This window comes from Tamandua tetradactyla, chromosome 13, assembly GCF_023851605.1.
Source record: "Tamandua tetradactyla isolate mTamTet1 chromosome 13, mTamTet1.pri, whole genome shotgun sequence".
Classification (NCBI taxonomy): domain Eukaryota; kingdom Metazoa; phylum Chordata; class Mammalia; order Pilosa; family Myrmecophagidae; genus Tamandua; species Tamandua tetradactyla.
This window is the reverse complement of record NC_135339.1, coordinates 84,303,409-84,325,928: the sequence shown is the minus strand read 5'-3', so window position 1 is coordinate 84,325,928 and position 22,520 is coordinate 84,303,409. Positions and strand designations below refer to the sequence as shown.

The 22,520-nt window shown below is 39.3% G+C and overlaps 1 protein-coding gene across 25 annotated transcripts in view; it reads left to right on the top strand.

Moving 5' to 3' along the window:
• ATE1 (arginyltransferase 1) overlaps window positions 1–7,838 on the top strand; it is a 248,009-nt gene extending 240,171 nt beyond the window's left edge. For 13 of the 25 annotated variants that reach the window (XM_077126247.1, XM_077126261.1, XM_077126249.1 and 10 more), the window contains one exon: window positions 4,378–5,812. In XM_077126247.1, the coding sequence (XP_076982362.1) occupies window positions 4,378–4,556 (179 nt within the window). In that variant the 3' untranslated portion in view covers window positions 4,557–5,812. Of the gene's footprint in view, window positions 1–4,377 lie in introns of all 25 variants that reach the window. The other 12 variants (XM_077126243.1, XM_077126241.1, XM_077126240.1 and 9 more) reach the window with 3 other exon arrangements.
• The last annotated feature ends 14,682 nt before the right edge of the window (window positions 7,839–22,520 follow it).

Sequence of the window (22,520 nt, the reverse complement as noted above, 5' to 3'; positions counted from 1 at the left end):
AGCTATGGAAACATATTGATTTAGATTGTATGCTGCAGAAAAGTTAGTTTCTAGACAGAATAACCTCTCTGCTTTTGATCTCATAAATTCTAGAGTACATGCACTATCTCTTTTACCCTGTATTCTGATTTACCTTAGGCCCAGTCAGCTTGGCTTCATTTTTAACTCTAATTAAGGTCTGATCTCTTTTTCAGTTGCTTTAACTGTTATTGTATATTGCCATGCCAACTTTCAGGGTTACTGCTCTCCATTTCTGGATCTTAGGTGTCACAGAGTTGCTCGAAGTTCCAGGGAAATACCAACTGATACACATATAGCTCAGTCTCTCAGAATCTAGAAATACACTTACAACTTCAGACTTAGTGTGGCTGCTATAAGGATTTACAACTAGGCTCCAGTTTTTCTTGTAAGTATTTTCTGAAATAGACCATAGCATATTTGTTCTTTTGTTTCTGGTTTATTTTGCATAACACATTGTCTCCAAGGTTTATCCCATTCATTGTTTGCCTCTCAGGTCCTTCCTTTTTGTAGCTGCACCATATTCCGTCATATAAATTTATCACAGTTCACCATTCTGCTTCTCAGTCATTGTACCCTTCAGCTCCCTCCATCTATTAAGCATCAGGATAATGTCCAAAATAAACAAACCATGTCTCGCAGTATCCTCCCTTGGTAGTACAATCAACGCCCCCCCTCAATTAGCTGCCCCTTCTAGTGCTGTGGGACTGTTAAGGTCTTCCTGTTAATTATTGGCTACAGTATGCACTTTTAGTTTTCTGCCTATACCCCTCTACTATTAACTCTTTGTCTACTATTGAACCTTTGAGATAGTTCATGTGAGAATTATTTATAATTGTAGATTTTATCAATGGGATACATGGCATTGTACATCCCCTTTCAGTCATACTCACCTTCAATATGGCAAGTTTACTTATAACTCTACTAATTAGTTACCATCACTTCTATCCTTTCCTGTACATTTAGGTTCAACCTCGTTGGGAAGTCTTTCCCCGTCTCTAGCTTCTGTGTACCTCTAGGTCTGCTGTATTCTACAGTGTAACCTCTGAGATTACCTTTATCAGAGTCATAATAGTGAAATCATACAGTACCTGTCCTTTTGTGTCTGACTTATTTCACGCAACATTTTGTCCTCAGGGTTCACCTACATTGTCATATGCTTCAGGACCTCATTTCGTCTTACTGCTACATAATATTCCATCATTTGTATATACTACATTTTGTTTATCCACTTGTCTGTTGATGAGCACTTGGATTGTTTTCATCTTTTGGCAATTGCTATGAACATCAGTGTGCAAATGTCTGTTTGTGTCACTGCTTTCAGCTCTTCTGGGTATATACCAAGTATTGGTGTTGCCAGCTCATAGGGCAACTCAATATTTAGTCTTCTGAGAAATCGCCATATGGTACAGTGGCTGTACCATTATACATTCCCACCAACAGTGAAGAAATGTTCAAGTTTTTCCAATCCTCTCCAACATTTGTAGTTTTCTGTTTGTTTAATAACAACAACTTTTATAGGTGTAAGGTGGTATCTCATTGTCATCTTGATTTGCATTTCCCTTATAACTAATGAAAATTAATCTCTCCCTCATTTTTTTTTACATGGACAAGCACTGGGAATCGAACCTGAGTCTCTGGCATGTCTCTCCCTCATTTTTGAAAGATAGTTTGCTGGAAATAGAATTCTTAGCTTTCAGCATTTTAATGAGGGTTCTTACCTTCACAGTTTTTAGTAAGAATTCAGCACTTACTGATTGAGGCTTCTTTTATGTGACATATTATTTTTCTCTTGTAGCTTTCAGAATTCTTCATCTTTGGTATTTGACAGTTTGATTATAATATATCAGTAAGTTTATCCTGTTTGGAGTTCATTGAGCATCTTGAATGTCTATATTCTTATATTTAATTTGAAAAGTTTTGGGCATTATGTCTTTGAATATTCTCTCTGTCCCCTTCTCTCTTTCTTTTCCTTCTAGGACCCCCACAATGTATATATTGAAATACTTAATGGTGTCTCATAGGTTCTCAGGCTCTGTCCACTTTTCTTCATTCATTCTTTCTTTCTCAGACTGGATGATTTTAATTATCTGTATTTAAGTTTTCAGATTCTTTCTTCTGCCACCTCCAATTTGCCGTAGAACCTCTCTAAGTCTTTTTAATTTCTGTTACTGTGGTCTTCATCTCTTTCTAGTTCCTTGTCATAATTTCCATCCCTCTATTTTTTTTTTTTCTTTTTAGAAAGCAAGCATTTATTTTCTTACAATTTTGGAAACTAGAGGTCCAAAATCATGATGCTCGTAGAGTTGGTTCCTTCCAGGGTCTTTGGGGTAGAATCTGTTTCATGCTGCCCTCCTAGCTTCTGGTGGTTGCCAGCCAGTTTTGACTTTCCTTGTCATGCCTGCATCACTGCAATCTGTCTCCTTCATCACATGATGTTTTCCCTATGTATCTCTTTATTTCTTATAAGGATACCAGTGATTAGATTTGGGGCCCATGCTAAAACAGTATAACTTCATTTTTTAGTTTGCTGTTTTTATAATGAAATATGAAATATGCCATTTTCACCATTTTTTCAAGTATACAGTTCAGTGGCATTAATTACATTTACAATGTTATACTGGCATCACCATTAACCATTTCCAAAATCCATCCATCTATTCATTATTTTCTTTGTGTTCAGCTATTATTTCCTTGATTCCCTTTAGTTCTCTGTCCATGTTTTTCTATTTAAGCATATTTAAGGGCCACTTTTAAAAAATCTTTGTCTGGTATGTCCCAGGTCTGGTTTTCCTCACTGATGGTTTCCAATGCCTTTATCTTCTCTTTTGCCTGGACCATCATTTTCTGTTTTTTGTATGTTCTACGGCCTTTTGTGGAAGCCTGGACATTTTGATATTTTAATGACTTATTGCTGGAATTTAGGCTCTGAGATGTCTGTTCCTTAGGCCTGTATTTGACTAGTGTTATGACAGAATTTTCTTTGATTGCTAACCAGGGGGAAAAAAAAGGAAAAGAAGAAAACATCTTTCCCGGTCTTTGCAGATTACCTCAGGATTTAGCCATACAAAAAGCTTAGAGAATAGCTCCAGGGCAAAGCATTAGGGGCTTCCTCATCCTTTCTGTGCCCTGTCTTGTCTTGATCATGCACATTTGGCTCTAGGAATTTCCCCATTTACACAAATGTGAATGTTCCCTCTTCCCTAGGAAACTGTTTCCTCAGTCCCAGGCACTGCACTTTAATGTCCTATAACCAGCAAGCCCTTACCCCAGACAGTACTGCTCTCCTGCAGCGTTCTGCCTAACCTCCCTTCTGCACACAGGTCTAAATATGGGGTAGCCAAGTCCTTGAGGCCACCACCAGACAGATTGGGTTTGCTGGTTATGCATACTCCCAGTATATGCCCGAGAGTCACTCTGCTCCCTCCAGAACCCAGACAAAGGGTCCGCTCAGATGCACTAAGTTCCACGCCAAGCCAGAGAGGGCTGGAGGAGGGGCCAGCCAGGTGCAATGATTTCCTACTGCCTTTTTTTTCCCCTTTTGTATTTTTCACTGGTATATATTATATATTCATATACCATGTCATCATCCAAAGTGTACAGCAGTGGTTCACAATATCACCCTATAGCTGCGCATTTATCATCACAGTTGACTTTTTTCTTTTTTGTGAAAAATAACATATATGCAAAAAAGCAATAATTTCAAAGCACATCACAACAATTAATTATAGAACAGATTTCAGAGTGTGGTATAGGTTACAATTCCACAGTTTTAGGTTTTTACCTCTAGCTGCTCCAAGACACTGGAGACTAAAAGTAATATCAATATATTGATTCGGCAGTTATACTCATTTGTTAAACTTTACCTTCTCTGTATAACTCCATCATCACTTTTGATCTTTCTCCCATTCTGTAAGGGTATTTAGGCATTCTCATTCTAACTTTTATATGTTGGAAGGGGCTGTCAATAATATGGGATAGGGGGATGGAACTAGATGATATTCTGGAGAAGCTGGCCCCTCTGCCTTTCAGGATTTGTCTGTTCCAGGGACCCATCTGGAGGTTGTAGGTTTCTGGAAAGTTACCCTAGTGCATGGAACCTTTGTAGATTCTTGTATAACACCCTAGGTGTTTCTATTGCCTTTAAGTACCCTTTTTTTTTTTTTATTCAGCACTTGCCCTATAACTGTAGTGTTTCAGCTGTTTTCTGGAGGTTCCAGAAAAAGTTTTTACCAGTTCATACTGGTAAAAAGCTTCTGTGGGGTTAAAAGCTTCTGTGGGGGGTGGAGCCCTGAAGCATCTATGTTGGCCATTCTGAATGGGGCCATTGCTGTTATCAGTGTTTTTTTGTCTTTGCAGTGGATGAAGGTCGCAGTAAGGAACCTGACCGGTTGCAGGTCTTTTACAAGAAAGCCATTCTGCCTTATGGTGTTTATAAGAGACAACTGAAAGACCCACGGGAGGAGGCAGCTGTACTGCAGTACGCAAGCCTGGTGGGGCAAATGTGTTCTGAAAGGATGCTGCTGTTCCGAAGCTGAGAGAGTTCATTCCAACTCATCCTAGATACTCCTTTGTTGTACTTGTGAGATATGCTTCATGCACATTTGGTACCTCTGGAGAGATACCATAACCATCCAAAAATTAGACTTTTTAATTTTGACAATTATATGGCTTTTCTAAAATATTTTGTGGCAGTATATTTGTGAGATGCTATTGATTAATATAAAGATTTTTAAAATATGTTACAACCTAGCCTTATGATTGAGGTTTATCATTTTGGGGGGTTGTTTTTTGTCAAGATATGCTAAAACTTTTCTTGTTAATATTTCAGAAAGTAAAATTAAGAAGTGAGTTTAAATCACAGTCATGCTTTTTTCTGTTAGAGAAATTAAAATAGATGGTTTTCTCAAACTCTTTTAAAGCATAGTTTATGTTAGAAAACCTTAAGTATAGGAAGGAAGAAAGGTTGAAAATCTTTCATCATTTAGATTATCTTCTCAAGAGAACAAAACTGTTTTATTATTCAGTATTCAATATTAAATTGCTGCCTAATATTATTTTATGTCGTTGAATAGAGCTTGAAGAAAGAAAATATAGGCATTAAGAAAAAAAAAAAAAATCTTGTATCAGCATCAGTTGTCTCTTTGCCCAGAAGAACCCCAGTTTATATTATCTTGGCATGATTTTTTCCGTGGAATGATTGTTACCAGCACTCCCTTTTACTCACATGAGTATCACAGTTTGGACAATAAAATATATGACTATGCTAGTTGTGCATTACATTACATACTGTATTTCTAAAAATCTAAAAAAACTGACTTTTTAAGAAAAATATTACCTCCTGCCTTGAGCTATACTCTATCAGTAGTAAATATGAGCTAATTTTTCATTCCTTAGAATGCAGGACTCATGTCTTTGGTTACTGATAAATTAACTAGGATCTGGCTGTTTTGATACCAATGCCAAGATCCCTCCCAGGTAATTAAGTAGGAATCATTTCGACCCCTTGAGTTCTAGGGCAAGAAGTGAAACAATCCATTTCTTGCCTTTAGGTTTGAGAGTCAGAGAGGAGATGCTGCATTTAGTAATTGGGAGCGTATACCAGCCACTTCTTTTCCTCTCCCTTTCTGTTGTTCATTCCTTTGCCCATTCAGCAAACATCCTTTATCCTCCTTTGTCAAGGTGGCAGGCATTGAGCTGGGCCTCAGAAGACCACCCTCCAGGAGGAGAAGCAGATATGTCAATAACTAACAGTTGGAGAGGTACGTGTCAGAATCAAGTTGTATTGGAGACCATGGAGAACAGAAACCTTGTTTTCCTGTGCTCTCTTTTTCAGCTGATTGCCAACTTCTGCTGCCAGCTGCTTGGCCACTGAGACCTTTTCAGTCTCCATTTTGTCCCTTTTTCTATTGATCTTTTTTAAAGCCTTATTATAAAACTTAGTTTGAATTCCACTACTGCAACCAGTTAAAAGTATGATTTTAAGCTTTTCTCCAAAATGCTCTGATTTAGATCCAACATTAGAAAATAACCTTCAACTTGCCAGAATGTAAGGAACATAAAACGATGGTTTTAAAAATCAACTATCTAGACACATTCAACATCCAGGTAAACTAGTATTCCCTCAGAGACAGAGAGTTATGTGTAACACCTGCCCTGTGCTAACTGGAGTTGGAGTGTAAGCAAGAGCAATTGACTTGATCATGGTTCATTCATTGGAATGATTGTAGTTACATTCTTCTGGAATTTTGTCCTTCAGAATAGTCATTTGAGAGACTTGATTGAAATTGCCCTCAGAATCTAGAGAATATTCTTTTTCAAAACATTTCCCTCTAAAATGAAGATAGCGTAATTATTCGTGATTATAAAAATGATACTCACTGTAAACAATTCAAACAGCAATAAAGTAAAAATAATCTGAAATACTGTCACACCCAGAGAGTAAGAGAGAGAATTACTGTGTGAACACACACACATAATTTTAATATAAAGCTCTACATGTTCTTTTGTTTCTTCAGCAGTAAGTTATGGACATATCTGACAGAAACTTAAGAAACTTTCAGAAAGTGTTTCAGGTAGTGTTATTGCTTGATGCACTTGGCAACTGGATGTCCAAATAATAGATGCCATCAGCTGTATCACACCCTACTTTCATCTTGGAGATTAGTATATGGAATGGAATTCATGGAGATTGCAACTCTTGAGTATCAAAGGAAAAGAAAACATGCATCTTAGCATCTTACCACAACTCAGTTTGGTGTTCCTTCAGAGGAAATTAATTAATTACCCTGTCTGGGGACCCTAGGGTTGACCCAAGGTGATGTTATATGTGTAAATTAGCTCCAGGGAAGCTCCAGAGTGAGTTTTGGCTGTGAAGATTCTTTTACTCAGTTGCTATATGCATGCATTGTTTTTGTTTTTGTTTTTGTTTTTGGGAATAGATAGTATATTGATCCTAATGAACAAGGGTGTCTTCAAAGGAAGGCACTAACTGAATGAATATTGATACTGGGTTGGAAAAGGACAGTCAAGATAAATGACCGAACTTTGTCAGTTGATAATCTAGCTGAAGAATGTGATTTTCTATTAATGGATTTCAACTAAACACAATGCAAGAGAACTTTTCAAAAGCAATTTATGGTCTTTCGAAGAAGGGGACACTGTACCTGCAACTTTAGTGTTGTCGTCTCCTGGTTTCAAATAAATTCACACCTACCTTCCTGTCTTGGGAGCAAGGATGTAAGAGAGATTCCCCATGCGAACTAAAATTATTTCACTTCTGTGAGATCATCATCTTACTTAAGAAAAAATGTAACTGAGTACTTTTTTGCATTCTAAAAGATTCTGATAAAGGCTATTCACAGATGAATATATTATTCACTTGATTATAATTACTTAGATAAGAAATTTTTACTGTTCATATTTGCTTTCAAAATGGCCTATGCTGTTTTTATCTGTGCAAAGATCAGTTGTATGGCTTCCTAACATATCAGAATCTATTACATAAATAAACTAATGCAAATTTCTGAACAGTATATGGTTTGATTTTGTAAGCATTGTATTATTTCAATATGAATAAAGATGGGAAAGAATATGATGACCAGAGAGTTAAAGTGTGTCTGATTGTTGCGATCTTAAAACATAAGAAGGAAATGAAATGGTAACAATTGGGTAATTAGAAGTTATTCAAGTGTGCATTCTTTTCCAAAAGAAAACAAGTGACTAAGGCAAAACGAGTTTGATTGCATGTGATATCTTTTACTCTTGTATGTGCTTTTGAACAATCCATTTCATAAAGCTTCAGTAGAAAAAAATAAAAGTTGTTTCTATCTTCATTGGCTTTTGCTAATCAATACTTAAAAGACACGTTTTCATCTTTTTAATTCTTGAATACATTTCACCTGCAGTAAATATGCAGAAACAGCATTGACTCCATGGATTGTAAAATCCTGTCGTTGGAATTCCAGATCATTTGGTTACCTAAGTCAAAGCCTGGTGGATTCCTTTCTCAGGACAAAAGTAAATAAGCAAAACATCTGGATTTTCACAACACAAATTAGAGAGTGGATATTTGTCCTAGGGGATTCAGAATAGAATTTAACCAGCAAATTCAAATATGATTTGTCTTACAAGGTTTAGTTCACAGAGAAATTTTAATAAGTACCTCATAAAGCAAATTATGCTTTAATGGTTCTTAATAGTCCACGGTATATGTGTGGAATATATTTACAAATCTTTTGTCTATTTACAATAAAGAGAATATAGTAGGTTGGTAATAAAATGAACCCTATTTTCCAAGTGATTTAAATATTAGTTATAATTCCCAATGACATTTTTTTTCCAAAATGACAATAGCTTTGTTCTTTTTCTTTTTTTTAATAAACAGATGATATGGAAAAGAATACTTAGAAAAAGTAAAAATCACCTCTAATCCCATCACTAACTTCTGCCGATTCTCATTCACATTTTGTATATGCTTCCAAAGTTTTTTTTTGTATATAAATATGTATGTTTTGTTTTCATTTTGATTAAAATGGAACCATGCCATGTCTATGGTTTCATAAACTTTTTAAATCTACTTAATATATTGTGACTATAAAAATAAATGAGGAAAATTTAATCATGTCTGATGGCTGCATAATATTCCATTGTGTCTCTTGTCTTCCCAGAGCGAGACATCAGACTTTGTCCCTCCTTAATGGGTACTAGAAGTTGTAGCCAGCAGGCGTTATTTGTTTTTTTTATCAGTTACCCTTGGTGACATTCTTACTCCTCATTTTCGAGTTCTCTTAGCTTTTCACTGAACAGTAGGAATATTCTCCTTACGGGAAGGTTCAGAAAATGTCTAGCTTTAAAAATTTTGTTCCCTTTCTCTCATTGTCCCTTTGACTAAATATTTGCTGGGAAACCTAAATTACAATTTTTACGGTTTGCTCACCTCTAAAATTTCCAGTCAGAAAATTTCTTACTGTAAAGCTTAAGACTATTTAAAACATTAATATAGAAAAGAGGTTTTAAAAATGGATTTACTGGGTAACCATGTGACTGTAATTAATTTAGGTATGTTTCTTACCTTGTTGCTTTGAAATTTAATTCTAAATAAAACTGCATTTTATATCCAGTTGGTTGTCACAGTTGGTGCCTTCAACCGGATCCTATCCAGAAAATGTCATCCCATAAGCTATTTCAATTAGACTAAGAGATTAAATTGTTGAATATGTTTTGGTGTCAAATTTTTACTCTTTTAAAGACCAAAATAGATTACAGGTTTCTGTAATTTGATATCTTCATATCTCTTCACCCACAATAGCAATTCATAATAGGAGTGTTATAAAGAAATTGCATAGTAAATCTTGGTGCTATATGGCATTTGTGGTTTTTAATAGTCAATTATTCTTCAATGCAGCACTCAAATGTAATTGTTTAAACCACCATAGAAGAGTGAGAGGCATCTTCCACTTGTCTGGCATGCATAAAGCAGACTACTGTTGAGTAGGACAGATATTTTTGCTTCTTTGATCATTAGAGTTTGATTAAATCCAGTGTTCAAAGAGTTTTAAAATTTATTTATCTAAAGGCTGCAGACTAAAGCCATTATAACAAAAAGGCTTAAATATTGTGCTCCCAACTTACATAAGTCAACCATGGGATTTTGGATTGACTATTTCATGCTTTTGTCATTTAACACAGACCTTTTTATTATTATTATTATTTATTTAATTAGCGTTAAATGAGAACTCATGAATACTTCATGAAGTCCAATTCATCACACTTTAATTCAGTATTCAGTGAATCTGAATAGCATTTCTCAACCAGTGGAGTTTTTTAATCATGAAACAAGAAAAATAGCATTTCAGATTTGTGAATTCAGAGCTTAAAATTCCTTCCTATTTCATTTATAGGGGAGAGTTCTACATGTGGACAGTTGAGAGATGGCCGACTGTGGTTTGGAAACTGTTTTATTAACCATTAAAACAAAGATTTTATGTACAGAGAGGAAGAGTGTGTATGTTTCTGTGTGTGTGTGCATGCACTTAATTAAAGCTAGTAACTAGGGTGATATATTCCCAGTTTGGATTTAAAAAAACACTTGATAAAGGGTCTGGATTTATAACATTATGGCAAAAAAAAGCTGTACTGTTCTCTGAGATAGCCATGGTTGGCTGTTAGTTTAATTTAATTAAAACTTAGAACTCAGTTCCTCAGCCTCACTTGTCAAATTTCAGTTGCTCAGATGGCTGCTTATGACTTGTGGCTACTGTACTGGCTAGTGCAGGTACAGAACATTTCCATTGTTGCAACAGTTTCTTACTTGATAGAAAAATTACAGTATGTCATGCTGTGATAAACCTTTTTGTAGGTCTCTATATAGCAGAACACTGTTGCTGTTCTCTGGGTGGGGATTATATTATTTTTGCAACTGTCCTGTAGGTTCGAAGTTATTTCAAAATAAAAAGTTAAAACAAAACACTGTGGAACTATTACAGCAGAACCTTCAGGGCAACTTATTTTGACACTTTCTGTTTTCTTACTGAATGTGATTTCCATTATGCAATCTATCACCTCCCTTGATTTAAGTGCAGCTTTGCATATGTATGAATTCATAGTATCTCATTACCATCGGGTTGATCGTATCAGTTTCCTAAGATAACTACCATGTCATTATGATTTCCAGCTAAATTCTTATCAGACTTGATTTTTCTTTCAAGAGCAATTTGAATGCCTGAAACATTAATTCAGAAATATACAGGATTCATGCTTTTTATTATTTTCATTTTTTAAATTTGGAATCTTTTTTCCCCAGGTTTCTAGTTGTTTTTCTAGTTAGACGTTTATTTTGATCAAAAAGAAAATATAACTTTATCCGTAGTAATCCTGAATCCACAGCAATAAAAGGATTTTAATTCATCTCCCAAAAGAAGCCTACACAAAAATATATACTGATCTGACTTGGCAAGAAAGTGGGTAAAAAATCCTCAGTACAACACCTCTCTTACACCATTTAATAATGCAGCTGGTAGGTAACACACTTGAGTAAATGAATCCAGAAGACAGGTTAGATAAATTTACAGCTCTGCCTTTTGACGATTTTTTTATTCCTTTAGTGCTGTAATTTTTAGGATAATGCTAATTACTAAAAATGTTTTTCTTTCTAACCCAAACTGCACATCAGTGCCTTTACCTCAAATCAGAGACCTTAAGTAGTTTTAGTAGTGGTGCGTTATTTAGATATAGAGAAGCTGGATTGGACTGACTTCACCAAAATTGGTTGCAGACACCCCTTGAGCTGAACTTACAGTGGACCACCTCAAGGGGCCCCCAGGCGACGCATAGTGGCCCCAGGGGGCTCTGCACGGTGTCATGAGTGAGGTCCACAGAAATGTACTTTTCACACGAATAGAGTTATTTCAAATGACCTATAGACGCCCTGGATTTCTGCGTTTTCTTGAGAGCCACATTGTGATTTACATAATACTCCATTTGTTATTTTACTAAGAAGGTCAGAAAACCGTGTGTGACCAACTGTGTGCAATTAAGTGTTCTGTGTCTACGATAGCTGGTGGTCTGTGCTTGAGGTAATTAATATTTCTAATAGTTTCAATAGATTCTGTTGGAAAAGTTTGGAAAGAAAGGAACCAAGTTTAGACCAAAAAAGAAAAATAGAATCTGGGGAGAAATGTGTGAGCTTATTTTACCCAGGGCTCTGTTGACTTCTGCAAGCCGTTCATTGGCTCTGTTAGCGTATGCGTCAGCAGTGTTACTGTGGTGGATCACGGACCCCACTCAGCTGCTGGCTGCTTATCTAGCTACTTCACCATCTGGAACATAGATGGTGAATTAAAAAAGAAGGCAAAAAGAAAAACTGCCTCATGGTAGCTAAAATGGGCTGGAATCCATGTACTAAATAAAGCACAGGCTTTACTCCTGGTGGAATCACTTGGGCCTCTGAGATTACCGGGTGGTGTAGGGGGAAGAGAGTGGGCTTTGTGGAGACACATCTCAGAAGCAAATCTGGGTGCCAAAATAAAAGGAACATGAACTGGAAATGGCCTGTTGATAGAAGGGAGCCCGTCTCTCCCTGGTGCACAGCCAACGACATTCAACACTGCCCCGCATCACACAGTGCCCCCCTGGACAGCTGCGCTGGGGGCCTGAACTCCAGAGGAGCAGAAGAAGGATGGGCTGTGAGGTGTAGGGTGTGGGGTAGAGCTGGCATCAGACCTAGAGCAACCTTCTGACTACTACTACAAACCACTAGATCCTCGTATTAACCTTAATAAGTTAAAAAAAAAAAAAAAAAAGTGGGAGGTGTTAAGTGCTGGCCTCTAAAGCAAATAGGACTGGGTTCAAGTCCCGGGATCACTTTCTGACTTGATGACCTTGGGCAAGTGCTGAAGGTCTTCACAACTCCGTCTTCTTGCTGAGATGAGGCGGGCTGCCACGCCGCTCAGAGGAGCTGAGGTTTGCTGTGCCACCGTGCTTCTTCAGCTCATCCACTGTGCCCAAAGCAGACAGAGGTGCCAACACCAAGTGGTTACTAAAAATAAAGTTGTAACATAATTTTAAAAGAAAAATGAAAGCAAGCCTTGTTAATCCAACACCAAACTCCTCAAAGCCCCCAAGCACCCAGTTTTAGGCCTGTCTGTTGGGTGACATTCATAAAGACCATGCTGAATTATCAAGGAAGCAATTCAGGTACATTCATTCCATATACTCCAATACAGGAAAACATCAAATGTATTTTAAATATTTCTTTGGATTTGTTAAAGTGATAAAAGTGTTTTATTACTGGATGAATGCATTGTCTGCAAAATTTACAATATGGAAATTTTATGCCCATTCATAAAGGATACTCTAATGTTGAAGGATAAAAACTTGCTAATGGCTACCTTTCTCTAATAGAATGTGGATAAACATTTATTCATAGGAACCCATGGAGAGAGCTTCCAGTGGTGCTACTATTCAAGATTTCCTTATAATGGAGGAATAAAGTGGGTTTCCAGACCTCAGTACAATTATGCACATTTTTGTTTTGTTTGAGACAAAACTAAACAACAGGATATCTGGAAAGGCAGCAGCCTTTCATAAGCTCCGCTGATTGCTTTTCTCAGCAGGTCACCATATCCAATTACAGTTTAACTGATAATGACTGGGCTGTTTTCATCTTGCCCCCAACAGCTCCTGCTTTTCTTCCCCTTGCCCCTGCATCATTCTCATGCATGAAGGCAAATCCTGCAGCAGGCCTTGCATCTTAAAATTAGCTTTTCACAGAGCCACAGGTTAGCCAAAAACCATTATCAAATAGGTCTGGAAGTCAAAGCACACTTTTTAGAATGGAGAAATAGAGACATTATATATCACTTTGGGATGCTGCCTTAGTGAAGAAAAAAAATGTGGCGTGGAAGGTAAGACATTTTAGCTTTGAACACCACCAACCCCCGCCCCCTCAAAAAAGGATTTATATATTGATAGTAGTTTTCTCCAGCCTGGTTAAAAGTAAATGTGTGTAACTCTGTGCCTGGCCCCGTGATTTGATGTGCAGGCCAGGGGAGCTGCTTCCTAAGCACTGTCAAACGTGCTCTGCTCACTGATCATGTTCTAGCAACTGGTCAGAGCCCCTGTGCAGTGGAGTTAGACTCTCAGCAGTCAACTCTCCTGTCCAACTGGTGGACAGAGCCACCTGCTCAGACTTCGCACAGAAAACACCAGCTTTGGCTGGACCTCAACTTGCCAATTTCAGCTGTTGTGGGGAAAGATGCCTACTGAATGTCTTCTTTCTTTATTGTTTAAATGACATTTGTACGGTTGATGTATGGGTACAAAGTAGAGAAATTGATCTCCTTTTTCTGCCTTTTCAATTAAGTTCTCCCAAAAGCCGCCAGGGGGCAGAAAGAAGCCTCCTTGCCTTTTTTTTTGTTAAAAACTTCTAAGAATAGCCATAAGGCTAAACCTTCTTTTGATCCTTTGGGGCAGGATTTTTTAATATACATTTGATCTCCCATGCCTTTGACATTTTTCAGATTTGTGTTGGTTTGGAATTCCTTCTTCACTTTATAACTAAGGCAGTGGTGAGGGGGAAACATACAAGCAGCATTTTATATTGATGCAGAATTTGGTGACACCATACCCACACTTGACCCATGTCTCCTGAACTGTTCTTGGTCTTTTCCAGCCTCATTGGGCTAGTGCATCCCAGTGTTACCTTTTATCTGGATTATTGCAATAGTCTCCCCACCAATCTCCATGCTACCCCCACCCCCCTAGCCCCAGCCATGTCACACAGCTGTCAGGTTCATCTTCAGATCGTGCATCCATCTGGTCAACCCTCCCTGGTGGGACATGTCACATGGCTCCTCGATACCTACAGGATGTGTCAAAAGCTCCATGCCTGGCATGTGCCAAGTTACCCTTCAACCCACTTCGCATGTCTCCCTTCCCCATACTCTGTCCCAAGCTCTCTCTTTGCTAACCCTTGATCTTCACTGACTCTGTTCTCCACCACCCCTTCAGCCCCAGGGGTTCAAATCTTCAGGCTCCTATCTGGTGCCAGCTCCTAATTATCATCTGGCCTAAAACATCACAGTTCTTTTCTTCATGTGGTGATTCTTTTTTAAGGCCCTAGAAAACAAACAGTACAGCTGGGGCTGTAGGACTGATGCATGTTGGACTCAGCAAAGGAAGCGGAAGACTGGACTCATCTGCACACCTTCCCTCGAGGAAGTTGGCATCATCGTGTGGATGCCAAGAATGCAGCATCTGGTAGCCCAGGTTCGCTCTGCCCTTCACAGGGGGCTCCACAGCAGTCAGTGGAAGTACTCACGACGCCTTCCTGAGAAAGCAGTCCAGACTGGGCTGTATTGAAATTTGCCAGCTCTTAACACATTAAGAACCAAGGAAACATCTATAAAAGGGGCTCTAAATTTAAGATTTGCCCCATGAGCCTAGAAAAGTACCCACTTTGTTTGCCTTCTAGTGTGCAGTGACTGAGGATTATCTCCAAGGACCACAGTCTTTGTTCTGCCTTCTTGTACAATCCTGGAAGGAGCAAGCCAGTGTCTGGGGGGCTGTGTGGGGATGGGCGAGATGGACGTGCCCTTCCTTATGTCACCAGAGGTAAAGACTACACTTGCATAGGTCTCTGCCCCTGGGCAGGTGCCTTCACAGTCCCCATGCTGCCCAGCAGACAGGGAGAGAAAAGAACAATTAAAGAGCCCCATGAACAATGGAAATTGTGCCTTTGAGCAATGTGGCGCCACGTGGGAAGGAACTGTCTGGAGACATGTGGCTGTTGGTTGAATGGTGGTTTTGCGTAATGAATTCCTGACCTAATGAGCGTGTGGATCCCAGTACTTGTGGGCAGGCCTGTTTTGGGTTTAGCGCACACACCCAAAAAATTAAAATATAATGTTCCAATATGAATTCAAAATTCTTAAAGGGGATCAGGGTAATCCCTATTTAATTTGACCTTTTCCTCTTAAATTCTTTTCACATATGGCAAGACATTGTCCAGTGGTTGCAAAGGCATTTTCATGTGTGCCAAACACACTGTGCCCCCTGGGAGTAGTCCACGTGCACCTAAGATCCTGAAGAACAGGAAGAAACCTCGCAATTAAACCTCTGCAGTTGCAGCAGAGGGCTCTTGACACCATCTACACAGCACCGGTAACAGGATTTCACCTTCCCTTCAGGATTCCACTTGTCTATGGATTCCTGGTTGGCATTCTGGAGGGAGTGCTGTGAACTGAGGCTAAAACTCAATTATAGCAATTTCCCTATGATTTTGTTTTACTCTTAATTTGGTCTTGAATTCTATCAGCTCTTCCTAAATTTTATGAGACCACTGCTTCTCCTTGAAGCTAATAAGACATTCAAGAGCCTGCCCAACTAGGCCAGATGTGTTGTCCATCTCATTTGGATTATGGTGTGTTTATAGAGACGAGTGTACAATGACATTTACAGAGAATCACCACATCGCCCTATAATGGGCAGAAAATACACATTATAACTGCCTAGGAGGGATGATTCCCAGGTTCACTGGAGGTAGACAACACTTTGGGTAGCAGACCCACCCCTCTCCTAGAAGCCTGCAGCTGCCACCCTGCAAAAGGACAAAGTGTTCCCAGACCAACGATCAGTGAATGTCAGACTTGGGAATGAGAGGGCGGTCGGGGGGCCGGGGTGGGGAACAGGGAGTCCTTTCTTCTGGATGAGATGCAGAAAATCTGGAAGCAGACGCCATCTCTCTCACTGGCTTTGGATTCCCATCTGTGTCCTGAGTGCTTAAGCACAGTCCCTCCAGCCCTCTCTCCTGAGGTCAGTGACCACCATTCAGCTCATGGTTGGTTCTGGTATGAAGATGTCACAAGACTTGTATTTTGATAAGAACAAGAAGGATATGTTTTTGATACAAGTAGGATGAGTGATCTGGAAAGATTTATAAGGACGGATTGAAAGAAGGTGTGGAGCATTATAGGAACTAAGTCGGAAGAGAAGGCTAAGAAAATTTACTTGGTAATAAAAAGGAGAGGAGAGAAACAGAAAGGCCAGCCACCTTGGGCCAATGGGGAGGGTAGGGAGAAGAAGATCTAGTTCTCACCATGGCTCTGGAACCAAAGTTCCCTGGAGCCTTGGACAAGTGTCCTCCCCTCTGCAGACCCTGCAAGGAGCAGCGCATGATACCTCCCCACTGTACCGGTCTCCCAGATGCCCCCCACCCTCACCAGAATGTCTTCTCCCTGCTCAGGCTTGGCCAGTTTCTCTTCTGAGAGGCATCTGTCCACCTTTTCTATTTATATAAATTAACCACCCATTCATTCTCTTTCAGTAAAACAATTGAAATGTTGTTTGAATTCTTGGCATAGCCCTGTTCTCTAAAATACATTTTTACTCTTGATTTAATTGTCCGTCTGTCTTTCCCCATCGAATGTTCCCTCTGTGAGAAGAGAGGGGCCTCCTCTGGCTTGTTCACTGCTCTCCCACCAGGGTCAAAACAACTCCAAGCCTAGAGTACCCGCTTAGTAAATATTTTTTGAAAAATTGAGTAAAATTTTCCAGAGGGAAAAAAGAAGATAGAAATGAGAAAGTACTTGGGGAAATTCAAAATTATGCATATATTCATATTATTAAAGGTGTTCACAGCTAAAGTTGTTCCATATTTTTTATGTATGTCCTTACATATGTCCATTTTAGGTCATTTTCCCTTCCTTTAGAAATGTGGCAACATGATAATCAGGGTGATCAGTGCATGTCTCAAATGGTAAAGAAAAAACAAATATACCTTTTTTCTTTACTTTTCTTTAATTGTGGCTTTTTCTTTACCCCTTTGTGAGAAGAAAACTGGAAAATTTCCACTTATGCCTTTCCTGTATGAAAGGTGACTTGTCCACTGCCTGGGTCTTGACTTTCCCGGAACCTGTTTGAATGAGATTAATGCTGGGGATTTACTGGCCTCTCCCTGCTCTGCCAACCCATTCACAAGGGCTCTTCCAGTCCCTTGGAGCCACAAGGAATGTCACTTTTCTGGAGCTCTCCCCATCCCACACCCCACCTTTTTTTTATGCTCCACCAACCTCAATAAGTGATTGATAGGCCGGGCTGTTTGGTGGGCAGGATGATCAATTAAGACATTAAGAACTGGACTACACCTTGTCACAGGTTGCACCCTCCCCTGAATCTGTTAGCAGCACTCCCCCCCCCCCCCAAACCCCCACCCCCCACTCAGGGAAGCATTAAGGCCCTGCTTTCCCAAACCCGGGGCAGAGCCACATGGCTCCTGTTGACTTGAATGAAAGATGGGCCACTGAAACTGTGTGCTGTGCTTGGAAAATTTATGGACTGGCCCATGTATTATCTCCAGGGAAGAGAGATGTTTCGCTACTCCCAGAGTGAGTCAAGGAGACTCAAAACCAAATGAGTCTGCGTTGCTTGCAAGCCTGTAGAGATTTATTTTTTAAAAAAGACAAAACCAAAATGCTTTGCAAATATCGATTATGGGTCATGGGTCGGGGTAGTTAGCACAGTTGAAATGTAGACTTGTTGGCTGTCCTTTAGAAGACAGAATGCCCAGGAGGTGAACAATTTTTGTAAACCATGTTCTTTCCTCCCTGCTATGGCTGGACAACATTGCTTGGTCACCAAATTACATGCTATGGGAGAACAGCTAGTTTTATATTCAGTTGACAAAAGGTTGTGTCCATCTAAGATGGCAGGTATTTTGAACTTTGACATTCTGCTTCAAGGTGTCTTACTTTTCCCTCCGTGACATAGAATCATGGATCTGCAGTTTGGAAATGTGCGGAGTTTTTTAATGCAATAAGGAGGCACACGGACTTGCTGGCAGGAGCAGGAGACTCGTTTCGCTTTTCTAAGACGTGTTTTTTCACGAAGCCCCCTGTGACAGAAGAATTTCATCTTGCAAAATGCCAAGCTGAGCGTCGGCTGCCAGCTGTGGCCGTGGAGGGGAGCTGCTCAGAAGCCAGTCCCAGAATGTCCTCTCGTTTCGCATGCCTGAACTGTCAGTTTAGGCCAAAGTCAAGGAGGGCTTTGGGCTGTGCTCTGGGTGAGGTGCTTGGCAGGGCACCCTAAGTGGGACAGTGTAATGAATACTCCTTTATTCCCGTAGCAGCTCCCTAACTCTTCTATTGATCTCCTTCAATGGGGTCACCACCCCCAGCCCCTGCTCTCACCTCTGCTCTGAGCTGCACTTTCTAATTCTGGTTGAACTCCTTCCTTCTCCCATGGTCCTCCAACACCAGCCCCTCCCTTGCTTGTGTTTCCGTGAATGGCACCAACTCCCCCCCTGGCCATCCACTCTTGATGCTCTCATTGATGCTTCACTCTCTTTTGTGTCCGACATAGAGTCCCCTGAAAAGCCCTGTCAATTCTGCCTCCACTGTAGCTCTAGCATCTTTATCCTTCCTGTGTCCCCTGGACATTGTTCAAGTTCACCGCCCACTAGCTTGCAGCTTAACTATTGCATTAGGCTCCTTACTGGTCTCTCTCACTTAAGTCTTTTCTCTCCAAGCCCAGCCTATCTCTTGCCAAGTAATGGATAAGGGACATTCCTTCCTAAAACAAAATAAATGCTAAACAAAACAAAGTGCCTTCCACGCTTTTTCATTGACTCTTGGTATTTCGTTAACTGAATCAGCCTTTTATTATACAATTAAAGACGAAACTTAAAACTTTTAAACTAAGCTTATATTATGACATAGAAAGTCAGTAGTCTGTTATACTGTTTCAGGAAGATGAACCTTAGTATTTGGCAGACATTCGCTTTGAAAACTGTAGAACTTGTAGAATAACAAAACACAAATTCTAAGGGCAGAAACCATCTGCCTTCTATGAAGGATTACTTAGATTTTATATGGTAAATTTATAAGATTTTTTTTGACAAAGCTTTCTGATTGAAACCTTGGCCTGTTTCTGCTGTGACAAGAGCCTATGTGTGCTACTTGGCCCAGCATTTCCAACAAGTTTAGGAAGCTGAGACTCTAGAGTCCCAAGAAGGTAAATTGCAGGTATATGTTTTGATACTGGGTCATAAAATGATGAGTGCACTTAGTTACGGGAATCTGAGCCACACCTCTGCCCATTTGTCAGGAGACTTTCTATTTCCATTTCAAAGAGAGAGAAAGAATAATAAGAACCAGCATCAGACCACTATAATACAAAGGCTCCCCAAAGCCCACCATTGCAAACCTTACAGCTCCCACCAAATCCTGTAAAAATAAAGAATAAACTGTACACAATACTTGTTTTCTTCTGATTGCTTTTTTTTTTTTTTTTTTTGATATTAGGAGTCCCGGGCTTCAGGCCTGAGAGCATGCTGATGGCTTTAACTTTTGCTGTGACTCGTCCCTTTAAAAGGATTGTACTGCTCTCCTTTTCTCTAATCACACCCTCTGTGCTGCTCCCTGATCATGCCCCCAGGGTCCTCGTTAGGCCCACTGAAGGAAGAGCCCCTGAAAGTGCTGGGTTCCAGGGCTGGCAGTGCCAGAGGCTCAGAGTCCTCACCATTGTAAAATGTTTTATATTTTTAAATAGTTTTGAACTCATGGAAAAGTCAACAAAAATAGTACAACCAACCACTGCTTACCTTGGACCCGGTCATCGATTGTGAGCATTTTTGCCTTTGTCATTCCTTCTCTCCGCCTCTCTTTCTCTCATATGATCACAATACAGTGATCAGAATCAGGAAATTAAATATTGACATGGTAATATTATCTATTTCACATCAAATTTCACCCATTTTCCCAATAATGGCAGTTTGGGTAATTTTTTCCAGTCTAGAACCATGCACTGATTGCTTTTAGGCAACATGGACTCATTCATTTTTTACCACTTCTTCCCATTTTCCAGTAGAAGAAAAAAAAACTGGGGATTATAAACAATTGGAGAACACAAGTAACTATTAACTTAACAATCTGTATGAATCAATCATCACTTATCTTTTAAAATAAGAAGATGGATTTATAGATACCTTTATCATTGTAATTGAAAATGACCTGGTGATTTTATTAATGTCCCTTTGATGATATGTTGCAAATTGTTTAAATAGTTCAGCTTCACAGGTAGTATTCACCAAGACAGTTCCCCTCTGCAGGAGCAGGGAGGGAGTTATGATGCAAACACTTTAGCAATAGGGATGAAGTCTTGTTTTGAGGTTAAAATTATTGTTGCATTACTATACAGTCTAAGATTGACCAAACAACCCACAAGAAATACAACAGTAATGTGAGAGAAGAAAGAAAATGGTCAGAAGGAAGGTGCATAGATTAAGAGTGGAAGGAAGGCCTCTGACGAGTGTGTCATGTGCCACCACCTGACCTCTTCTGACACATCCAAGTTGAGGGCTGGATAAAGCCTCTTGAAAACATAGACTGGGCTGTTTCTCTCTGACATATGTGCCATTTCTCTAGGAATGAAGAACCCCAAAGAAGAAAGGTTTTAGCTTTTCAGAGTCTAATGATAAAAAGGTAAGGAGTTAGAACTTCAGTGGTTTTTATTATAATGAATGTCCTTCACCCACTCTTGCCTCTGTGTGTGTGTGTGTGTGTGTGTGTGTGTGTGTGTGTATTAGGGAAAGGGGTCCTTCTCGGGGTTTCTTTGTCAGAGTGTATTTCTTTTCTAGGACAAAGAAGCTTTTGTGTCAGACAGAATGTCAATAGCCCATTACATTACAGGAATAGAAAAGTCGAACTTAGGAGAGTTGTGATTAAAAGTGTCAGATGTTAAGACCTCAATATCATTGAAAAGCGATAGTGAAATCATTTGAAATGCTGGGTGACAGATCAGAAAATAAGACACCAGCACCTTTGGAATCACTGGTTATTCCATTTTTTTTTTAAAATAAGCTTTTTATTTTGAAAATCCCACATATACAAATTAGAGAGAAAAATGTAATGAACCCCCAAATACTCATCGCTCTATCTCACAACCCCCCAAATACTCATCACACTATCTCAACAACGATCAACTTTCTTCTTCTCTAAAGAGTCCTGGTTCCTTGTGATGAGAAGCGGTGTTTAGAGACCACGAACTGGGTACTAAAGGCATTTGTTGCAACTGAGCTGGGATTGCTTTGGGCCTTTTCAAGATACAGAAGTAAGAAATACCTTTATTTTTTAGATAATATTTAATTTGAGTTCATAATATTTTCAATTCAAATTTAGGACTCTAGGGATTTTACTTAACTAGATCAATCTAATACCTATCTCTTTTTTTCATGCTAAAAAATCCCAGTTCTCTGTGATACCAACATAATTATTCCTTTGCTTTATCCTGCAACATACATACAATTAAACCTCAGAACAAAAATACTAACACTATCACCAACAATATATGGAAATGTTTATTTGGGTTTTTTTAGACATTTTTATTGTAAAACATAACATTATACAAAACAAAGAAAGAAAAAACAATACTTTTCAAAGCACACTTCAACAAGTAGTTACAGAACAGATCCCAGAGTTTGTCATGGGCTACCATTCCACAATCTCAGGTTTTTCCTTCTAGATGCTCCAAAACACTGGAGACTAGAAGGAATATTAATACAATGATTCAGCTGTCATACTTGCTTGTTAAATCCTATTTTTTCTCTTATACCTCCTCTTCCTCCTCTGATCCCTCTCCCAGTCTATAGTGATCTTTAAGCAATGCCCATTCTGACTTCTTCATGTTGAGCAGGAGTGCTAACGGTAAAGGACAGGGTAAAGGATAGGGTAATGTAATCAATTTGATAATCTTCAAGAGGCTGGTCCCTCTGGGTTTCAGGATTTATCTGACCAAGGAACCCTTTGGGAATTAGTGGTTCCAGGAAAGCAAACAGTGCATGAAAGCTTTATAGGGTCTCAGTTAGAACCCTAGTGGTATTTGGTTTTGAGAACACACTACATAGGTTCCTCTTCTAGATTGTCATTCAGCATTTGGGACAATTGTATGTGTGCTGGGAAGTAGAACCTCTCTTAGGATTCAGCAAACAAAGGAATGATTCTGTGGAA